This window comes from Phyllopteryx taeniolatus, chromosome 10 (genome assembly GCF_024500385.1).
Source record: "Phyllopteryx taeniolatus isolate TA_2022b chromosome 10, UOR_Ptae_1.2, whole genome shotgun sequence".
In the NCBI taxonomy this organism is placed as follows: domain Eukaryota; kingdom Metazoa; phylum Chordata; class Actinopteri; order Syngnathiformes; family Syngnathidae; genus Phyllopteryx; species Phyllopteryx taeniolatus.
Genome location: NC_084511.1, coordinates 28,908,943 through 28,924,409, shown reverse-complemented (window position 1 = coordinate 28,924,409; position 15,467 = coordinate 28,908,943). Strand labels below are relative to the sequence as shown.

Below are 15,467 nucleotides of genomic sequence, written 5' to 3'. Positions count from 1 at the left end.
GTGCAAAGCCTGAACACTATGTGGTACTTAATTGTGGAGACTTACGGGAGTATTAAACTGTATTTCAGGTTTCCTGATTGGTTTTGTTTTGGGGGGGGGGGCCGCATTCACACCCCCCGTGGCTAAAACGGGACCCAGTGACGTGTCGCCACTCCCCCACTAAATCAGAACGCAAAGTGCCTTTGGTCGCGTCAGCGGTTATCTGGCACAATTGTGAGGTGCAGATAGCTAGCAAGCTAGCTCTGCCCACACAACAGAAAAACAAGTTTTCCTTCGGATAGTCCGCTGGCGTGGCCACGTGTAGAGCGCCTTGTTGCCGAACCGTGAGTGTGCATGTCATGGAGAGAAAGACAGAAGAGCAAGGAGGTGAGGTTTATTTTTTAAATGTCCAATTCTTCAGGCTGGTGTGTTTCGCTTTAGAGCACCTCGTGGTTGACCATGAGTGCACGCATGTCATGAAGAGAAGTCAGAGGGGACAAAAAGTCCAATGTAGAGGTGCAACAATTGATGAACAAATTGTATTTATTTTGATAATCGATTGTTTATAGAGACCAACTTAAAATTGTTCAAATCTAAAGAATTTCAGCCTCAACTGTAAATATTCTTAAGTTTTTTTTTTGTCTGCCATAAAAACTGACTTTTTTTTTTCATTTACAAAATACATTTGCAAACATCTACTTTTACTTTGGAAAACAATGAACAACATTTTTGGTTATTTTCTGATGTTACGGACTACATCAGTAACTGATTAATCAATTTTTGCATTATCTGCTCTGTCAATCTGAAATAATGTCCTGAAAGGACAGGAAATACATTTTTTCTCAGATTCATAAAAATCAACAGAACTGGCGGGCTATATTCTAGCCATTGGCTTATTTTATATACAGTACGCTGGGATTTTTGTTGTTTTTAATCATTCACTTTTGGTAGGTTGTTAACAACACTTCTCTGTGGTGACAAATTTAGGGACTTGATTTGAGCGAGGTCAGTAACGTACTAAACAGACCAGCTGTTTTACACATGTAATTCAGCGACATTAAAATTGCCACCATAGAGGTTTGACAGTAGTCATTAAGATTGTAAATGAAACTCTCTTTAATAATCATTGACAGGACTTGATATCCAGTTTCACAATTCTTACAAATCACATTTCTTGTTAGTGCCGAGTGCAGCTTATTCAAAAAGGATCATTCAACACAAACCCCCAAATTCAGTCTCTAAATCGGTACAATGAACCTTCCTTTTCAGGGTTTTATCTGTCATTACATTTATGATTTCCTCCATACAAAAAAAAAAAATTCCAAACAAACAAATTTGGGTTAAATAGTTTTTGAAACTTTTTTTTTTTTTTTTTTAAGAATTGCATGGCGGTCTGGATCAAATGCTATAGGCATTGTTGGGAGAGGAAAAAATCGTGAATAAGCAGAGATAAACCCCCAGCAAGCATTTTCTGGTACCGGTTCCCACCCCAAAAAGAAAGAAAAACAAAACGAATCCACCAATAGGTGCATCCGCGGGTACCGAAACACACGCATGCGGGAGTCCACTGCACATTGTAAATCGATAGCAGTCAAAAACAGAGCAAACATGACATGACGTGATTTATGTTGTGTCTGTACTTCATGTGTACAGTTATGCAGCTTTAGGAACGCACAGACATAATTTGATATTTATTTAAAACAAAACAAAAAAAAGCTGTAGAACAATATGACTAACAAAATTTCAGGTAAGCCATGTCACATTATCAACGCAATTCCCAGCTTAGTCTTCATTCAAAGGTCGGTCTGTGCCCGTTGCCTGTGTTTATCAACACCACAGGAATGAGGTGCAAAGTGCAACAGGTACAAAACTTGTAAAAACTGGATTTCCCACCCAGTGGGGATCCAGTTAGAAAACCATCTTCCCACCCAAGCAGCTAGTACAAAAAGGGTCCAGTGCAACCAGTGGGGCCTAGTCATTGTCCGAACCTTCCGGTGGGTCAAACGTCAGCAAGTCGTGGAACTCGTGGCCGTACGGACGAAGCCGGTAGACACCGTACATCATCACCTGCATCTGGTTTGGGGTCATGCCGTTGAACGTGACGGCCAAGTCGGCGCAGCAGCCCTCCACCACGTCGTTGGGGTTGTTCTTCATGCTGTCCTTTATCAGCGCCTCCACGCTCTTGCCGTTGAACAGGCCCATGCCGCGCGCGTCCTCGCCGTTCTCTGCGAACACGCCCGTGTACTTAAGGCACACGGCCAGCTGCTTGTCTTCGCTCAGCTTCCACAGGCGGTTCACGTTGACGGGACACATATTCTTGTTGTTCAGCACGTGCACGAACCTTTTCAGAGCCTCGTAGCTGAGGACGATGCCGCTCTCGTACGCCACGTACTCCAGCTCCCCGGACTTCAAGGCATTGCCCATGTAGAAGGGCTCGCCGGGGTCCTTGGTGAGCAGCAGGTACTTGAGGTTCTCGATGATGGCGAAGGTGGTGGCCTGCGCCACGAAGAACCAGCGCAGGTCCCCGGCATTCTCGTAGGCGTGTTTCAGAGCTTTACACAACCTCGCCCAGTCGTCACTTTCGTGCAGTTCGACCGCCTCGAGGGCCTTTGACGATTCCGAGGTGTAGAACACGGCCTTGTCGCAGTGTTTGCTCCAAGTGCCCATGGCCGCTGCCCAGTAGACCAGAATCTTCGGCTGGACCATGACGATGCAATAGACGCGCACTTGATCTTTCAACTCCTGCATCTGCGAGTCCGAGAGTTGCTTCAGGTCGTTGCTATTCGGCGCCTGCACGTGGTGGTGCTGGTGACGGTCCTCCGCGCCGGACCCGGCACCGGGGCTGTAACTGCCCAGGAGCGAGAGCAACAGGCTGAAGACGCCTCCCAGGGCCACCCCTTGGACAAAAGAGCCTCGTTCGGACCACATGCCGACAGGACTGCCGAAAAAGAACAAGATGACTCAGAGCACTTACCGTACTGTCACACCTACAAGTTCGGTTGACGTGTTTGTCAACTTGGTCCAAACTTTACAAACAAATCACGTGAAGAAGGCTTGGTGTACAGTAATTCCCTGCATATTTGTGGCTCACAATTCACAAATTCACCAACAGTGGTGTAACAAAGTTTACTGATGTTGACTAATATTTTAATTTGTTTGATGATTGGAAACAAAGTATGACAAACACCCCCCACCCAAAAAAAAGAAAGAAATCAGGAAGGGGGCAAACACTTTACCGCTGCTTTGGTCTGCAGCATTCATTTCCTAACAAGAAGACAAACTATTTATGTTGCGGTTTCCGAGAAATAAAAGACCAGTGCCAACATAAATGTTTGTACACGCAGTTAGGTTGATACAAACCACCCTTCACATGCGGCTCATCAATACTGCTGCACAAAGAGATGTGAAATCACACAAATGTGCGCAGTAGCACTTTACACAAACTGCATCAGTTGTTTCACTCACTTTTAGGCTATGGTACACAATTGTAATGCATGCTAAGTAGACTACACCGGCTATAAGTTGCTGAACGCCGATAGAAGTAAAAACATAAAGCTTAAAGGAGCTGAAGACGTTCACTGGAGTGGGACATTTACTGTCAAGGTTAAAACAAGCCCTTGTTGACGTTTACGTTAGAGAGAAAAATCAATCAATAAATAAATAAATAAATAATGAAGCCAAAACTTACAAGCGCGAAGTCGCTGTAGCCCAGAAGCTAACAGTTAGCCGACTGTCACCGTAAAGAAGAATTACTTTAGCGAGGGCGACGACGGAGCTTTCCCGGGCGCCGCCCCAGCTCCGGCTCCAGCTCCGGCTGGTCTATCAACTCCCACTATTCCAGTTCGACGAGATGAGCATTCAAAGCCTGGAATGCTGCGTCCGCTTGCCCATTTGATGTGCGGAGTGTGGACAGACTGTGTACTGCACATTGACCGGCTTCCGCCTCTTGGGTCACGTGTGCTCGCTGGCCCGACGCGTTACGCTCTGACGTCACGGTACGTAAAGCGTGTACAGGAAATGGTCCACCCTTCCATTGTCAGCGCCGCTTTTCCTGTATTTTGTATCTCAAATACAAACTGCACTTCTCACGAGATCCTGCAGGCCTTAAACTAAATATATACATATCTGAAATATAATATCTGAAACTAATGAGCATTTTGTGTTTCATTGTGCCGTGACTAACTTTTCTCCTCGTAAAGGAATCATTTGGAACAATGGCAGTCCTACCATTAAAAACAATTCTCTCTATTTTCTATTCCTTTCCATTTCTTTTGCCGTGCTTGCTTCGATTTTCTCAGGGTATTCCGGCTTCCTCCCACCTTCCAAAACATGCGTGTTAGGGGAATTGACCGCTCTAATTTCCGTTAGTGTGCAGATTCACGTATGTGGCGCATGCAGTGTACACATTGCCGTTTGCCAAACATTGACAACTTAACAGAAAAGTCAACTGCTTTTGCAGAACCTGGTGCCGTTAGGTGACGCTAATCTGCGTAGCCAGGAAAACTCAACACAGCTATGCTAACCTTCTGGATCTTCACCCAGCCTAGCTAAAAAAAAATCAATTTGGAGGCGCTATTATGTAAATTAGCCGTGCTATTATAGACTGATAGAGCAAAAACAAATTGGTAATATGGTCCCTTCAAAGTTGAACAGACCAAACTCTTTTTCCGTTTAACACGGCCCAGCAGCAAGATGTATTAAATGTCATTTTCCATCACAACTTCGGAGACGTGGAGACAAGCTAATACATCATCTGACACCAGCGAGGGCCATTAGGGACCTTTCACTTTGACAAAAGGCCCCGGCAGCCCGGCAGATTATTTCAGCCTCCCAAGACATTCTTTGAGTCTTTTAAAAAATAGTTTTGTCCGGCTGGTTTACACCTGACCACACGATTGCACGATTGCAATTTTCATCTCGAGGTCAGATAATGAAACATTTGGGATGTTTCAAGTCCACATTTTTTTTTCTTTCACCACACTAACAGTTTTGAATCTGCCAACTTATAATGGTTAATTCGCTTTACGGGGTCTTTAACATATGAGTTCATCTCAGAAAGATTTTTGGAAATTCATGCAGATGGCAATTTCGCAGTGTTCTGGAAGCTATTCAATAAATGTAATTGTAATAAATGGATTAAAATGAAAAGTGCGTACCTCTTTACCTTATGAGCATGTTTTGGGGCCTCTGTGTTTTTTTTTTTTTTGCTTTGTTTCGTTTTAATGGATTGACCTACTATTTGCTAATCGAGACAATTGTCGGGCGGGTCATTGATTAGAAAGTGACGTGGGCTCTCGGCACAAAAACGTCAGACGTGAGTGAGCGATGATGCTTTTGAGGACGGCAGACGCGGCGTGGCGGCACGGCACATAAAGCACGGCGGCTTCAGCGGACAGCCGCGCGTTATTAGTGAGGAAGGGTCAACATTTGTTAGGGCTCTCTGTACAAGCACAGATAGGCCGCAGCTGACTTGACAGGCTTCCCCTAAATGGTGTCTATGACGCCCGATCCATTAAGGAGCGATGCTGGTTGTGATGATAATGTATTGATCAGTCGTGATGGATGGGCGGCGTGCGGGTATATAAGTCAAGTTCTTGGCCAAGCTGGCAGCAACTGAGGGCGCACTGCAGAGAACGTCAGCATGCTGTCTCTGGCTGTGCTCTACCTCCTGGCTGCAAGATGGACGCATGCGCTACCTCTCTATCCTGACTCCAACCTGGAGACACAGCCAGGTGAGAAGAAAATTGCTCATTTGCCCACTAAAATATTGAAATCTTTTCGTGGGTATGGCACAAGACAGCTGCCCATTGTTTTATATATATACACTTTTGTATGTATGGTGTGATAAGTGAATACACCACTGTTAAAATGTGCTGTTCAGGTGTTTTGTATTAGAAAGAAAAAAAAAAAAGTCAATATATCAATGTATTCTTTTTGATAGTCCCCTTTATTTTAATGTATTTTATTTTAGCTGCACTATTTATTGTACTCTCTTTTTGCGATAACCTGCTATTTTAATAGGGGCTGTGTTCGCTTTCTGCCTTCCTTTTTTCTTTCTTTTTTCAATTAAATGCTACATCTACATCTATTTTAGATAAACAATTTCTCTCTTTTTTTTCGTGCTTTCCAGATGGACGTTATTAACTTATAACCTTATTTTTTTTTCATTTTCATTTGAATGGTACGTTATTGAAATGTATTCATTTTAATTGTATTTTATGTTGTGCTCTCCTTTTATCAACCAGAATGCCTGCTAATATAACAGCAGTGCATTTACTTTCCATCTTATTTCTTTTTCTTTTTCAATTACAGTAAATGGTACATGTCTTTATTTTATTTTCAACAGAAGAATATAATACATAATTTAAAATGTTTTTAAAAAATCCAGCAATAATCTTTGACGTATTCTGAATGTTTCCCGGATAGATTTCCTTCAGAAGCTGGCGTCGGAAGACGCCTCTTACAATACAGACGGGGAACAGAGGGAGGCGAATAACGTGTATCCTCTCCTGATGCAGCAAAATGGGCAAAGAGAATCCTGGAGTAACGGTACAGTCAAATGTATATTCATCTGCACCATTGAAATTGCAGACATCGGCAAATGAGTCATTGTAACGTTCTCTTGTGTTTTTGGGTTAAAGGGCCCAGGGATTCAGCTCAACAGGGCAACTATGCAAGCATGGTAAGTCTGAGCCCACGTGAATACATGTAAATAATAATATAAAAAAAAAAGACCTTCGTCTGCATGAGTCCATCATGTCTTTCTGTGGTCGCGTGTGAAGATTGAGGGTCTCAAGGCGACGGTTCTGAAGCTGGCCGCGGCCGACAAGCTTCGCTCTCAAGCTTTCGTCAGGTCCGAGCAGGGCTTGCCCAAAACCAACAAAAGAGGTGAGACATGTACAAAAAGTCATTTTAACTCATTTATGTGTGGCATTCATTAGGGTTCAATTCTATTTAGGTGTAGTCCTTCATGGCGCGAGCAACCGTATTTGGTAATTTGGTAGCACGGTTATGCGAGAACCAAAATAATAGGGAGGGCTTTCAGTGTGACGCAGTGCGGTTCTACACCACTCCACACTCCGTGTACAACCACGACAACAAATACTATATTGTTGAATGAAAACCTCTCTTGCAGAACTGAGCATTTTTACCTTTCTAAAGGCAAAATTTCGGATACAGCTCTTGTGTTGGTTCTCATGTGATTGTACAGGTGTACCTAATGTTGTGACCGATTGGTGGACGGTCTTGATCGAATTTTGGACTTGACAGTACCGCAGACGAGCATCAACTTAAATGCACCTATTGGGTACTTTTACTTCTCAAGTAAAACAAACTCAAGTAAAGTAATAAATAATGAAGATGAGAGCAGTACAAAAATTGCATTGCTTAATAGTATTTATGAAAATACAAACTGCATTTTTTTGGGGGGGTTACAATTGTCTTGATTCATTGTGTGTGGCTTTCACAGCGTGTTTCTGGAAATACTGCGTGACCAATTAGACACCAGCGGCGAGTCCACCACAAGATTCACCACTGAGTGAAAATAGAAAATCTTAACTGAGAAAGAAAATCTATTTTTTAAAGTTGTAAAGTTGTCTTTTGTGACCTAATAAACTATTAGACAATTGATGCATGTGTTATTTGTGATAGTTCTACTTGGGCTGCAGTTATCTGATGTTTTGAGACTTGCTCATTCTACCAATTCATCGAGTAATCGTACACACGTTTGCTTTATTAAACAACAAAATGTGCACGTGAGGAGCAAGTTTCATTTTTTTTCCCCACTTGGGGTCGCCATCCACGTTCCACACTATAACATCTGTGCGACCGACTGTGTGCGGCTTCCAAAAGTTGGGCCTGGCCCGGTGAGTGACGTGGGCGTCAGCAGCCGGCTGTTAACTGACTACTAACCATTAGTCAAGTCTGTGTGTTGAATGTATTTATTTAACCTTTGTTTAACCCGGCAAGACAATTGAGAAGTGTCGCTTACAACGGCAACCCGGACTCCAGACTGCAAAAATAAAAGCAAGAACAAAAAGAGTCCCAAAACAACAAACTTGTTGGGCAGTTTTGGTCATCGCCAGCTGGTGTACGAATGTGTGTATTACGTGTTTATTTCTGCCTTACCGCAGACACGTTGCTCTTTCGTCTTCTTTTTTGAACTGTAAAATGATCCCAAATTTCGGGACATTCTGTGCTTTACAAACTCTTTCCTCCGGGCTCGCTGCCATGGTGCCAACTCATTTGCCCACGGAATGGTATGTGAGTCTGCAGTCGGCGAAGGCACAGATTTTGCTTTTTTTTCTGATCGAATTATTTTCGAGGTTTTTTTGTTTTTTTTTGGGATTAATCGTTTCAGTCCTAAATTCCACATAAATTGGAATTTTTTTTCCTTAAAAAAAAGTCAAAGAAAAAAAAATGGTGAAAGACATTACAGCTTGACAACAGACGCACAATCTTTAGAATCAAGACGACAAACACCTTTGCTTGTTTTATTAGCGTGAAAGTTGTACATTTCCAACATGTCAACTGTGCTAGTACAGAAGACGACACACAAGAATAATTGGGTTTACTGCATAAAAAAAAAAAAAAAATTTTTTAAACAGATTTGAAGGGTTCTGCTGTGAAAATATATTGTATGTATGTACACTATAAACACAAATCTGGTCAATTAAATTAACAGTCAATAGCACAATTGGCCTCGTAGGTGACTAAAACAGTGAAAAAACAATTTAAAAAAAAATAAGTGTGTTCTGAGATGGTGGGAAACCAGTGGCATGTGGGCAATTCTTGTTTGGGTAATCCTTAAAACAAATGGAACCTCAGAGGAACTGTAATACAAAGTCCCAAAACCAAAAAAGTTTCCCTGTACCTGTCTTTAGGTGACTGTTGGTTGTACTTGTAATATCTTTGGCACCACACAGCACCCTCTAAAGATGGCCAATGAACATTTTATTTCCTCTTATTGGCCACGCCGAAGTAAGCCTTCTCGATCTCGATTTCGGCCGGACACGTCTGTTTGAACTCCTCCCGCTCGTAGGCGTTGTGCAGGTATCGCCACACGCCCGTCAACTGAGCCGGCACGTCAAAGCCGCAGTACTTCTTGGAGGCGACCTGGTATCAAACAAAATGCAACACTTACAATCCACACGCTGGGCCAAATGCAAATGTCTAAAAGGCAAAGAATGTCCCAAGTTTGGTATCATTTCACATAAAAAAAAAAAAAACAAAAACAAAAAAAAGACGATGACGTGTAAAGCAGAGCACGTCTATGGTAAATGAAAACATCGTTAGCTAATTTTATATCGCCTTCTACTGCTAGTGAGAACAAATTGTAATCCCTCCACAGGCTGCAGCTGCCACTGTCACTTTATTGAACAAACGGTAATAAACACATTCCTTACAAAAGTTTACACGCTGAGTAACTCCACATGCAGACCGGCTAATGGCTCTATAATGAGCCAACACGGCAAACTCTACACTCTCTTCGCTGACTCGGACGTCACCCAACACGCACATTCACACACACACACACACACACACGCACACACACAGACGTTCAAACTCACAGATACTACAGCGTAGAACGTGAGGATGACGACCCAAAGTGGACCAAAATAGCACCTGCGCCTCACGTGTATAGTTTGTATCGGTATTATGTTTCAAGCTTTCAAATAAATATGGTTGCAAATTTGTATGACTTTTATTGTTATGTTCAGGATGTACGATCATTCTTCATAGTGACTGTCTCACCCTGATGACGTGCAGTTTGGGCAGCAAGTTGCAGTCAGCTAAAGTTAGGCGGTCCCCGTCCAGGAACTTTCTCTCGGAGACGCCGACTGTCTCTCTCGAGTTGTGGTTGATCTCCTCGGGCAGGGGAGAGTTCAGGTAATCGTCCAGACGCTTAAACTCCCGTAGCAGGTTTTTCTCCTGGACTGGGAGATCAGACATAGAGCGTAGTTGTGATTTGTCCATATTTATTCGATCCACCTTCAGCGATGGCCAAAAGGAAGCCGACTCACAGGCGTTGTTCGGTGTGTTCTTGATGAAGGCGGAGAACTTTGCAAAAATGTCAGCACCCACGTCAAAAGACTCTTTGTTTATTGGGCTGAGGTGCGGATACCTGCGCAGGGAGGATGGGCTTCTTTCAACATGCGTCTCGTTCATTGTTTTCATGCACTCACGGGACACTTCGTTAGGTACATTTGTGCAATGTCATTTGATCCGCGACAAGTAATATATGAAAAAAAGTTATGCCTTTACAAAGATAGTAATGGTATGGATAATGTAGGCTTACTTGTTGAGGCTTACTGGTCTAAAAACACAAGCGCAAACTGCAGCGCAATAAATAGAGTAGAAATTAACACAAGAACCCAAGGATCAAGAATGATAGTACTTTTCACCCTCATTTTCGAGCCTCGCTGAAATCAGCCTGTCTCGTGCAAATGAGCCCCTGCTCACCCCGCCTCCCGACTTTCATTACCGTGACAACTAGGGGTGGAGCTACCGCTACTTGTTGAGCCCCGAGTCTAAAAATGTGAGCGTAAACTGCAATAAAGTAACAACGGTGAAAGCATCGATTGAATTTTCGCTCGAGAAGGCAGCACTTCATTAGCACGCCACTGAATTACACTTGTCAATTAGTTTGCAGATCTTTGCATGTGGCACATGCAGCGGGTACCTTGCCTCGGAATCTATAGGTAACATTTTTTTTTATGTTCCATTTTCATTCAGTTTGTTCCTGTTCACACAAAAGAAAATGACTTTCATGTGCAGGTATTAGATCAACAACCATTGACACTCACATTGCCTCTATTAGACAATTTAAGGATGTGTTTTGGGAATCCTTGGAGAAAACCTAAACAAGGCTTTGATAGAACGAGTCCAATACCTGGGAGGGTCCAGCGTTTGCTCGAGAAACTCCTCGATTTTGATGAAGTCTGTTTTGAGGGTGCCGTTGTAGAGCAGGAAAGGCGGGTTGGTGCCGGGCGCCAGGTCCTTGAGCTCCGCGGGCTTCCTGAAACCAAGACACACGGGATGGAGAAACGTGGCCGGTCCAGTTCACGTGACCTGTGCCACGGGCCGTGATCGGCCGGAAGCCGAGGGCGCGACGCAGTCGGCAGCGTGCGCGCTGAATTATAAAATCGGTGACATAGTGAGTCGCGGCACCCAAGCATACTTGAGGTGCCTTGTTAGCATTCGTCAGTATTTGCTGCGCCAAAATGTGTTTTTAGAGTGATTTATGTGATGTTTAGTAATGAAAGTGACTTTTCTATGCATCGAGAAACATCTCATTGTTTTTTTTTTATATGTGAAGAAATAAGACTATTGACTGTGGAGTAGAAGTACCCCCCCCCCCCCCCGCCATCTTATTACTGGTTTATGTGTTTTGAAACCCTCAATTATCAGCATCCATTACAGGCTTCCTGATCATGTTTTTCCACCAGTAATGACCCTGAGAAGTTCACACAATGCGGGCAAATTAAAGAAAGTGTTTGTATGGAGAGGCGATACAGACCTCTTATATACACACCATGATGGTGTGAAATGTTTTGGACTATTAGAGGGAAAAACAACAACATCCCAGTTCCTCTCGCCAAATAGAAGGTCTTTGAGGACACGACAGGAAGCGGAGGCGTGCTTACTTCCTCATGTCAACAGTGGTCACGGTGAACTTCACTCCTTTCAGCCACAGCACCATGAAGAGCCTCTGGCAGAAGGGACAGTTGCCCACGTTCTCGCCGTCGTGGCCGGCCTGCCGTACACGCGGAGAGAAAACAGAGGTCGGGCACTTCCTTCCTGCTCGTTAACTTGCCAACGCGCAGGCTAGGGTGGGGCGGTCACTGCTCGGTGGGACGCGGGCATTGTGTACGCGAACGTGCGCTCGCGACGTGACCACGGCGGCTGCTTCGAGCGAGGCCCGCGGACTCGAAACCGACCATCCCGACCCGCAGGATGAATTTGGAAGTGAGAAAATGCTGTAGCGGGCCTCCACTTACGTGTTCAGTTCTGTCATTTTGGGAGTGGTTTTAGGTTTTGAAAATGATTAGAAATGTGACAAATTGAGTGAAAATAAATCCTAAATTGCAATATTTTTTATCAATTAATTTTTTTTTTTTTGCTACATTAAGATACGAGTATAATTTGTTCCGTGACCACACTCGTGACTCAATACACTCGTATCTAAAATCATCTTTCCCCAGTGAAATGAATAAAAATGCTATTAATCCGTTCTAGTCTCCCCAAAAAAATAACTAAATATTTTGTAATGTGGTTTTGTTTTTTTTTTACTACGAAAAATAGGACTCTACAATATTGTATTGTACAGTAATGACAGTTATATAGAACGGAGAGAATGAAAGAGTTTTGTCCTTAATTCAATGGGGACTGTACTGCTCCTGCTGGTGTGCCACCTGGCAGGAGTACAATACAAACATACATGAAGCCGCTCAGTAAGCTCCAGTAATATGAGTCATTCTTCGCAGAAGATAAAGAATTGTTACATTGTCTGTCTACATGGGTTGCTCTACTCTTTGGATTCAAATATCTGTTGTTGGAACAGTTATTAAACCGTGACACCCATGCTATTTTTTCTATGTTTCTCTGGCAATGCCGGTGACGTACAGGCAGAACATTTAAACGCTCCTCCAGTAGATTTGAAATATGTTTATTTATTTATTATCATTATTCCAGTATATTGAACTTTTTGTGACATTTTTGTTTTGTGGTGTGCTCTGAAATGTTTTACAAATACGTGCCTTGGCTCAGTAAAGGTTGGGAAACATGATTCATATTCATATCATATTGGTTGCCACACCTGCCTCATGCTGACGTTGTCCCCCGTACTGGCGTGGCTTTTCTCGCCATTTACACGAAGGCCGTAGCCAAGACTGGAACCCCAAACCACGGAACTGTGAGGCAGACACGCTAACCACTTGCCGCACTGTGCTGCACATTGACCATAATGCAAATGATGAGCCGTCGTTTTAAGCACAGTGGAACATGGATTTCCCTTACGGTCGTATAACTGTCTTTTTTTTTCTTTCTTTTTTTTTTTTGTCATCACGAGAACTCCTGATGTGTCCCATTACTTCTGTCCAGCATCTCTGCTATACTATTGTCATCATTAAGGTGTGAAATTGTATTGTTTTTGTTTTTTTACTAATAACAGCAGTTAACTTCTTTTTAACACTGACAGGTTTTATGATGATGATTCATTACATTTCCATTTCTTATGGGGGGGGGCGGGGGGGGGACGGAGTATGGGTACCGTTTGGGAAACGTCACAACTGAAAAACAAGCTATTAACTAGAATTTTCCATTTAAAAAAAATGGAAAATGTTGAAAATGTTTCAGTGTGTCATTTAGAACTGTTTATAAAGTGTTTTATAATGTCATTATGTGTTAAAAACCCTTTAATTGATAATGTCATTATCTATTAAAACACTTCATCACTCTTCTTGTCAAGTGGTCTCATCAAACTTTCAAGCGGTCGTCATGCGTGACATCATATTTTTTTATTTTATTTTTGTCTAGTGTTGCCACGTCATTTTATTGTTTTGTTTTGACTAATAATTATGCTTCACTTCATTTCGACAATGTTGATGTTACTTAAAAAATGTACAGACAATTAAGAATTTAATTATATTCATTATATTTCCATTATTTCCGATGGCGGAGAGATGATTCAAAATTCAAACAAATCGGAGCAATTAAATTACAGCTTTCAAAGTCAAGGCCCGGGGGCCAAATCTGGCCCACGACACCATTTAATTTGGCCTGTGAAAGCAAATCATGTACATCGACTTCATGTTACTTGCTACAGTAACGAAATAATAATAATAAAAAAATAATCACCTTTAATAACATTGAGATTTGCAAGTGGGTTTGATTACCAGTGCTCCTTTTAAAATAAAATGAATAATAGTTGGACAGTTTTCATTCACTTCTGATTTCCAAACCAGCTATCCGTCAGTTTGTTGTGTAACGTAGCAATAAGAGGGCATTTTACATTTACTGTATATGGCTTTATAGTCATAATGGCCCTTTAAGGGAAACCATAACTGTGATTTGGCCTGTGCCAAAAATGAGTTTGACACCCCAGACTTAAATAGTAGAACATAGCAAAATTTGCCAAATATAGAGCCAAATCCTACTACTGAAGATATGTTAAGTCGTTCATGACGCCTTATGAAGGGCTTTATTATACATTTATAAACCCTTTATGACCATTTTATAGTCTGGGTATAAAAGTGGGTGTGCCTGTGTCATGTTTTAAACATCGGAGGCTCTGAAGACACACCGTAACTTGACTTTAACACCAAATAAAGCCAGACAACATCAGTCCCTCCCAACAAAGCACATTTCACAACTCTCATGTATTTTGCAGCGGGATTTTGGGGAATAACCTACCGGGGTCGTACCCCACCCAAACCCAGTCGTCCTGTGACGCTCGACAGACTAGGTGCTATAGAAAATGGATTTCTTGTTATGAAACAAGGGCGCATTTTCTTGTGTGCGGTGGGTGTGCCTGCGCGAGGCTTTGGCGGCCAGTCGTCGCACACTCACTTGGCCGTGATAAGGCTGTGCCTGCGCTCTGATAAAAACAGAGCCACCGCTCAGCTGATGGATACAAACATCAAAATGTCAGTGCTGCATGCAAGCAAATCAAAAGGAGAGGTCCTCTGATTGCTTATATTGATTCCATCTCTGACCTTTGACATTGAGAGTAACAATGTGTCATTTCATTGGCAGAAAGCCTTTCTTCAAATTCTGGGGGCAACTACTTTTTTTTTCTTTCTTCCTTTTAAGTTGAAAGTGCAAATCCACAAAAGAAATACTGACCTTAACAAACAACTCAATGCTCGGCTCCTTGTCTGAATGTTGCCGCAGTGCCATGCCGTCCCCAAAAACAAAAGTTTTTATTCACTTCAAAGTCAAAACAGCCTCAAAAATAAGTCAAAAGCAGCGATGAGAGGAGCAAGCGGCTGATGTCAGGAGAGAGCTGGACACCACAGGGCTGCTGCTTGTTTGCAGGATATATCGGCCTCGACACACTTGACAAGTCAGTGGAGGGAGGGGGCGGTCCCACAGAAGGGGCGGGGCTCTCGCTCTTATAAAATCTACGAGCGCGGCTTAAAATAGCAACTTGTGCGCGTGTAGCAATACGCAGGATCTGATAAAAGCCGTGACTCAAAACATACAAGTTTACTCATTTTGATGTGGTCTACTCGCATTCCAATAGTGTGAGACGTGTAGGGTGGAATAACGGGGTGTACTACTTTCGCCATTGAATACAAATCATATAATTGGACATGGGACGGAGACACGAGCAGTGGTTTTCCAACTTTTAATACCTCACACCACCCGAACACAAAAACAAAACTTAGCTCTCAAAGTACCAACATATTGACCCCATATTCAAATATGCCCATATGTATGCTCATCAAAAACGGAGCAGAGATTACATTCCTAAAAAGTACATTTAA

The 15,467-nt window shown here is 42.7% G+C and overlaps 3 protein-coding genes across 3 annotated transcripts; 1 reads left to right on the top strand and 2 right to left on the bottom strand.

Annotated features, from left to right (window-relative positions):
• Positions 1–1,075: 1,075 nt before the first annotated feature.
• Positions 1,076–3,906, bottom strand: c1galt1c1 (C1GALT1-specific chaperone 1). Its single transcript, XM_061786581.1, has 2 exons — positions 3,668–3,906; positions 1,076–2,917 (listed from the first exon to the last, which is right to left on the bottom strand). The coding sequence occupies exon 2, from the start codon at positions 2,905–2,907 to the stop codon at positions 1,951–1,953; it is 957 nt and encodes a 318-aa protein (XP_061642565.1). The 5' UTR covers positions 2,908–2,917; positions 3,668–3,906; the 3' UTR covers positions 1,076–1,950.
• Positions 3,907–4,491: 585 nt separating this feature from the next.
• Positions 4,492–7,966, top strand: urp1 (urotensin-related peptide 1). The gene is made up of 5 exons (XM_061786594.1): positions 4,492–5,711; positions 6,406–6,528; positions 6,621–6,661; positions 6,762–6,867; positions 7,448–7,966. The coding sequence occupies exons 1-5, from the start codon at positions 5,621–5,623 to the stop codon at positions 7,477–7,479; spliced, it is 393 nt and encodes a 130-aa protein (XP_061642578.1). The 5' UTR covers positions 4,492–5,620; the 3' UTR covers positions 7,480–7,966.
• A 491-nt stretch (positions 7,967–8,457) lies between these two features.
• Positions 8,458–15,026, bottom strand: clic2 (chloride intracellular channel 2). The gene is made up of 6 exons (XM_061786593.1): positions 14,824–15,026; positions 11,625–11,734; positions 10,871–10,996; positions 10,002–10,102; positions 9,733–9,914; positions 8,458–9,093 (listed from the first exon to the last, which is right to left on the bottom strand). The coding sequence occupies exons 1-6, from the start codon at positions 14,875–14,877 to the stop codon at positions 8,932–8,934; spliced, it is 735 nt and encodes a 244-aa protein (XP_061642577.1). The 5' UTR covers positions 14,878–15,026; the 3' UTR covers positions 8,458–8,931.
• Positions 15,027–15,467: the final 441 nt, after the last annotated feature.

Bases quoted from the DNA above. Each gene is read 5' to 3' on its own strand.
- c1galt1c1 (XM_061786581.1), bottom strand. From the start codon at position 2,907: ATGTGGTCCGAACGAGGCTCTTTTGTCCAAGGGGTGGCCCTGGGAGGC.
- clic2 (XM_061786593.1), bottom strand. From the start codon at position 14,877: ATGGCACTGCGGCAACATTCAGACAAGGAGCCGAGCATTGAGTTGTTT. The intron at 11,735-14,823 runs GTCAGTATTTCT...CGTGTACGGCAG, and splicing joins GCATTGAGTTGTTTGTTAAG to GCCGGCCACGACGGCGAGAA. The intron at 9,094-9,732 runs GTGAGACAGTCA...GTTTGATACCAG, and splicing joins CCAAACTGCACGTCATCAGG to GTCGCCTCCAAGAAGTACTG.
- urp1 (XM_061786594.1), top strand. From the start codon at position 5,621: ATGCTGTCTCTGGCTGTGCTCTACCTCCTGGCTGCAAGATGGACGCAT. The intron at 5,712-6,405 runs GTGAGAAGAAAA...TTTCCCGGATAG, and splicing joins CAACCTGGAGACACAGCCAG to ATTTCCTTCAGAAGCTGGCG. The intron at 6,662-6,761 runs GTAAGTCTGAGC...TCGCGTGTGAAG, and splicing joins AGGGCAACTATGCAAGCATG to ATTGAGGGTCTCAAGGCGAC.